The sequence below is a fragment of the Nerophis ophidion genome, linkage group LG11 (genome assembly GCF_033978795.1).
Source record: "Nerophis ophidion isolate RoL-2023_Sa linkage group LG11, RoL_Noph_v1.0, whole genome shotgun sequence".
Classification (NCBI taxonomy): domain Eukaryota; kingdom Metazoa; phylum Chordata; class Actinopteri; order Syngnathiformes; family Syngnathidae; genus Nerophis; species Nerophis ophidion.
In genome coordinates, this window is record NC_084621.1 from 17284617 (window position 1) to 17290616 (window position 6000).

General features: G+C 37.5%; 1 protein-coding gene across 1 annotated transcript in view; it reads left to right on the forward strand.

Annotated features, from left to right (window-relative positions):
* Nucleotides 1-5692, forward strand: part of myom3 (myomesin 3) — a 279260-nt gene extending 273568 nt beyond the window's left edge. The window contains exon 38 of the mRNA XM_061915173.1: nucleotides 5020-5692. Within this exon, the coding sequence (XP_061771157.1) occupies nucleotides 5020-5292 (273 nt within the window). The 3' untranslated portion in view covers nucleotides 5293-5692. The remainder of the gene's footprint in view (nucleotides 1-5019) is intronic.
* The last annotated feature ends 308 nt before the right edge of the window (nucleotides 5693-6000 follow it).

Here is a 6000-nt window from a genome sequence, read left to right on the forward strand (position 1 = left end):
AACATGATACTGTGAAAGTTCAATCCATAATGGATCCAACACAGCCGCGAGAGTCCAGTCCAAAGCGGATCCAACACAGCAGCGAGAGTCCCGTTCACAGCGGAGCCAGCAGGAAACCATCCCAGCGGAGGCGCATCAGCAGCGCAGGGATGTCCCAAGCCGATACACAGGCGAGCGGTCCATCCTGGGTTCCGACTCTGGACAGCCAGTACGTCATCCATGGCCACCGGATCGGACCGGACCCCCTCCACAAGGGAGAGTGGGACATAGGAGAAAAAGAAAAGAAACGGCAGATCAACTGGTCTAAAAAGGGAGTCTATTTAAAGGCTAGAGTACACAAATGAGTTTTAAGGTGAGACTTATATGCTTCTACTGAGGTGGCATCTTGAACTGTTACCGGGAGGGCATTCCAGAGTACTGGAGCCCGAACAGAAAACGCTCTATAGCCCGCAGACTTTTTTTGGGCTCTGTGAATCACTAATAAGCCGGAGTCCTTTGAATGCAGATTTCTTGCCGGGACATATGGTACAATACAATCGGCAAGATAGGATGGAGCTAGACCGTGTAGTATTTTATACGTAAGTACTAAAACCTTAAAGTCACATCTTAAGTGCACAGGAAGCCAGTGCAGGTGAGCCAGTATAGGTATATAGGTATATATATACATATATATGTATATAAAAGGTATAAACAGTATAGGCGTAATATGATCAAACTTTCTTGTTCTTGTCAAGTCTAGCAGCCGCATTTTCTACCAACTGTAATCTTTTAATGCTAGACATGGGGAGACCCGAAAATAATACGCTACAGTAATCGAGACGAGGCGTAACAAACGCATGGAAAATGATCTCAGTGTCGTTAGTGGAAAAAATGGAGCGAATTTTAGCGATATTACGGAGATGAAAGAAGGCCGTTTTAGTAACGCTTTTAATGTGTATTATATAACACATTATATATATTATATATATATATAATGTGTTAACAAAAAAAACAATGACAGTGTCAATTGTACGTGGCTTGTAAATATGCATTTTCATGAAAGGAATAAAAATAAATGATGATGAAATGATGATGATGAATGTGTGACTCAAAGGAGAGAGTTGGGTCGAAGATAATACCCAGATTCTTTACCAAGTCGCCTTGTTTAACTGTTTGGTTGTCAAATGTTAAAGTTGTAAATAGAGGTCGGTGTCTAGCAGGACCGATAATCAGCATTTCCGTTTTTTTTGGCGTTGATTTGCAAAAAGTTAGCGGACATCCATTGTTTAATTTTATTAAGACACGCCTCCAGCTGACTACAATCCGGCGTGTTGGTCAGCTTTAGGGGCATGTAGAGTTGGGTGTCATCAGCATAACAGTGAAAGCTAACACCGTATTTGCGTATGATGTCACTTAGCGGCAGCATGCATGCAGCGATGGACAGGACTGCTTTGGCTGCTGCCCCCGCGACCCCAGCGTTAGAAGATGGATGGATAGATTATAACACAGAGAAAAAGTTTGTTTTTCAAGACAGCGGTTCTTTGAAGGCTAATAAAATCCAAACCGGACCATTCATTGTCTTTACCGCAGCATAAAAAGTGCAGATGGCCTTAAAACGCCACAAGAGTCAGGCACCATATGTAAGTACCCAAAATAAAGAATGTTGGAGGGTTGTTTTTACGATATGCAGGCAAACGACAACTTTAAAACATACCAGCTTAGCTACGGCACTTGGCAGCCATCTTAGTATAGACGATCACAGCCCCTCCCTCACGAATGTTGGTGCGAGCGCAACAGCAGCAGACGGTAGGGAGAAAAAATCATTTTAAAAAAACGGCGGCCATCTTTGAAATGGTTTTCAGCGCAGCGGTTCTTTGAAGGCTGATAAAATCAAAACCGTAGCAGTAATTATAACTATTTCTTTAACTTTTAATCAGAAGGGTTCAATCCCTCTCCTGGGGTAGTTTAAAGCTGAAATGACGAACGGCCTCAGAGGAGATAATATTTGAAAAAACGCGACATTTTTTAGCCAGCTTTTGTATTGAAGTGCGAATAGCAAACTTCCTGTTGATTTTAGCCGGGGGATGTGAGTGTATGAAATATAGGTCTAACTAACGTAGTGGTTTTTACAACGTTCTTACTGGAAGTTACAGACAGTTTTGTCTGTGTTTTTTAGGGGGGGATAGAGCGCAATTTTGAGTTTTGGGGTTTGGTTTTTTGATTAGATCGCAATTTTCGCCAGTCCTGATGTGTGTGTCAAATTTGGTAAGTTTTGAAGAATGTTAAGGGGGTCAAATTAGAGCTCAAAGAGGCAGTGGTATAATAAATAATAATAATAAAACTTTAGAAATTAAATAGGGTCCTACGTCCCAAAGGGTCATCGGTCCCTAATTAGCTAACCTCAATGAACCCAAAAATAGCTCAAAATAAGTATATTCTCACTAATAACAAGTGCTCGAAAAAAATATTTTTTTGCTCAATATGTTGAAAAATATTCTTAAATGCTGGTGCCGTTATCTTGACATAATGATATGTGCTTCTTGAAGCCAGCAAACTTATACTAAAAACACATTTATTGTTCGTAATGGAAAGGCAACAAGGCAAGTGCTTGTTACTCTCGGGGTCTCCTAGCCGCTCTGGCAAATCATATGCTCTAAAAATGCATTTTTCCATCGACAACATGACATCATCGCGCCAAGTGTGTGCTTTTTCAGTCAATTATATATATACACATATATATATATATATATATATATATATATATATATATATATATATATATATATATATATATAACTAAATATATGTATGTATATATGTATATATACACATATACATATGTATATATATATATATATATATATATATATATATATATATATATATATATATATATATATATATATATATATATATATATATATATATGGAGTGCATTCCATACTGATGTGGCATTATTGCGGTTTTGTATTAGTGTTCCTATAAATAGATATACCAGCCCCCAGACACATTTTTTCTCAAAATTTGGTCACCCGAGTAAAAATAATTGCCCAGGTCTTATAAAAAAAACACAAACAAAAGCATGAGAAGTCTTAGGCTGATGCCATTGAGCAGGGGTCACCAACACGGTGGGCACCAGGTTGCCCGTAAGGACCAGATGAGTCGCCCGCTGGCCTGTTCTAAAATTAGCTCAAATAGCAGCACTTACCAGTGAGTTGTCTCTATTTTTTAAATTGTATTTATTTACTAGCAAGCTGGTCTCGCTTTACTCAATATTTTTAATTCTAAGAGAGACAAAACTCAAATTGAATTCGAAAATCCAAGAAAATATTTTAAAGTCTTGGTCTTCACTTGTTTAAATAAATTCATTTATTTTTTTACTTTGCTTCTTATAACTTTCAGAAAGACAATTTTAGAGAAAAAATTCAACCTTAAAAATGGTTTTAGGATTTTTAAATACGTATACCTTTTTACCTTTTAAATTTCTTCCTCTTCTTTCCTGACAATTTAAATCAATGTTAAAGTATTTTTTTTTTCTTTTGTAAAGAATAATAAATACATTTTAATTTAATTCTTCATTTTAGCTGCTGTTTTTTTGACAAAGATTATTTGTGAAATATTTCTTCAAACTTATTATGATTAAGAATCCCAAAAATTATTCTGGCAAATTTATAAAATCTGTACAATCTAATTTAAATCTTATTTCAAAGTCTTTTCAATTTCTTTTAAAATTTTTGTTCGGGAAAATCTAAAAGAAATAATGATTTGTCTTTGTTAGAATTATAGAAATATATTCTAACAAAAATCCAGATTGGATTTTAACCTATTTAAAACATGTCATCAAAATCCTAAAATTAATCTTAATCAGGAAAAATTACTAATGTTGTTCCATAAATTAATGTTTTAATTTTTAAAAAAGATTCGAATTTGCTAGTTTTCTTTTTTTCGGGTGAATTTTGAATTCTAAAGAGTTGAAATTGAAGATAAACTGTGAAGACTCTTCTTCGGCATGGTAATGCCGGTGTGGTTTTTCCAGGAATGTGTCGAAGCGATGAACACAACAAGGTAAGTTAAAGGGTATTTATTTAATAATAAAATGCTATGAACAAAAACACTGGTGTAAAGAGAAAAGGTAAACAAAAGACGCTAGCGTGAAAGCTGGGATAAAACACAAGGAAAACTAAAACTTGGTACGAGGACACAAAAGAGCAAACAAAAACATTCAGCATGAATGCTGGAAAATAAAGTGGCTTAGCGTGAGAGCTAGCGAGAAAATACATACATAGAATGATGAGAGTCGTCACTGTTGCGCGTGGGCAAATTAGGATCCGAGAATGAGTAAACAGAAAAGGTGAGCTTAAATAGGAGGGTGAAAATTAGTAGCAGGTGTGCGGGGCGAGACTAACAGGTGGACTGATGTGTAACCATAGTGATGGACAAAAACAGGAAATAAACGGGTCAGACTGAGAATGAAAAAACAAACGTGAAGATATGAGCAGCAGATCGCAACATAAACTATGTTTCAAAATATAATTTTCTTTTTTTTTCCTGTTTTGTCCTCTTTTAAACCGTTCAATTACGGGTTTTTTTCATCATTTATTCTCTACAAAAAACCTTCCCTTAACGGAAAAAAAATGTACGACAGAATGACAGCCAGAAATACCCATTTTTTTATATATATATATATTTAATTATTAAAGGTAAATTGAGCAAATTGGCTATTTCTGGCAATTTATTTAAGTGTGTATCAAACTGGTAGCCCTTTGCATTAATCAGTATCCAAGAAGTAGCTCTTGCTTTCAAAAAGGTTGCTGACCCCTGCCTTAGAGAAATGTTTTAAGCGCAAAAATTACGACTAAAGCGTGAAGCTGTACATTTATTTGAACTCACAACCCACCCGTCTCAGGGCCACTGAGTCGTCCATCGCTGCGGTGATGTCACAAAAAGCCCCAACCCCACATTTAAGTGCAACTTTTAACTGAAGTTGCCTAATTGGACTTTTCTACGGCACATTGAGATCTGGGTGTTGTCCCTCCGCAGTCTTTGTGCCTGACGTGCTTCATCGAGGGCGACCCGGGGCCGGAGGTCTTCTGGCTGCGTAACGACCGGGAGCTCCCCAGCGAGGGTCAGTTCTTCATCACCAAGGAGCCCGGCTGCAGCACCATCACCATCAGCGAGGTCCACACGGACAACTCGGGCAAGTACAGCGTGGTGGTGCGCAACCGCTGCGGCTCGGAGACGGTGGACGTGACGGTGAGCGTGTACAAGCACGGCGAGGTGCCGCCGGCCAACGCCAAGGAGATGGGCCTGTGAGAGATCCGAGGTCTGGCCTCGTGTTGGCGGGAAAGATTGTGTTAGTTTGGTGCGACGTGCACGTGTTGCCTGGAATATATGCAGACCTCCGCCATAATGTCGGTGTCGAGTGAAATTCTGTATCCCTGAAATATTTTCTATCCCCTACTGCGGGAGAGCCCGTGTTATTGGCGATGTCATTAATTATAAATATGATGTACCCCCAACTAACTTTATGATATTAATAACATGAGTCCTGATTAACAACTATTGTAGTTGATGATGCTAAGTATGCACAGAATGAAACACATATCTTGACAAAAATAGAGGGGGGACATGTTTTATTGTAGCACAGAAAAATGCAAAAATTTTTGTATCCCTACTAACTTTTTTAGTAATTAATAAAATGAGTCGAAAATCACAGGTTTTGTTATTGATGATGCCAAGTATCTACAGAATAAAATTTTAGTACATCAATTGACAAAAATAAAGTGGGGGGACACATTTTATTGCAGCACAGAAGTCTGCTAAAATGTATGTATCCCTTACTAAGTTTTTTAGTAATTAATAAAATGAGTCCAAAATCACAAGTTTTGTTATTGATGATGCCAAATACCTACAGAATGAATTTTTTGTACATCAATTGACAAAAATAAAGTGGGGGGACACATTTTATTGCAGCACAGAAGTCTGCTAAAATGTATGTATCCCTTACTAAGTTTTTTAGTA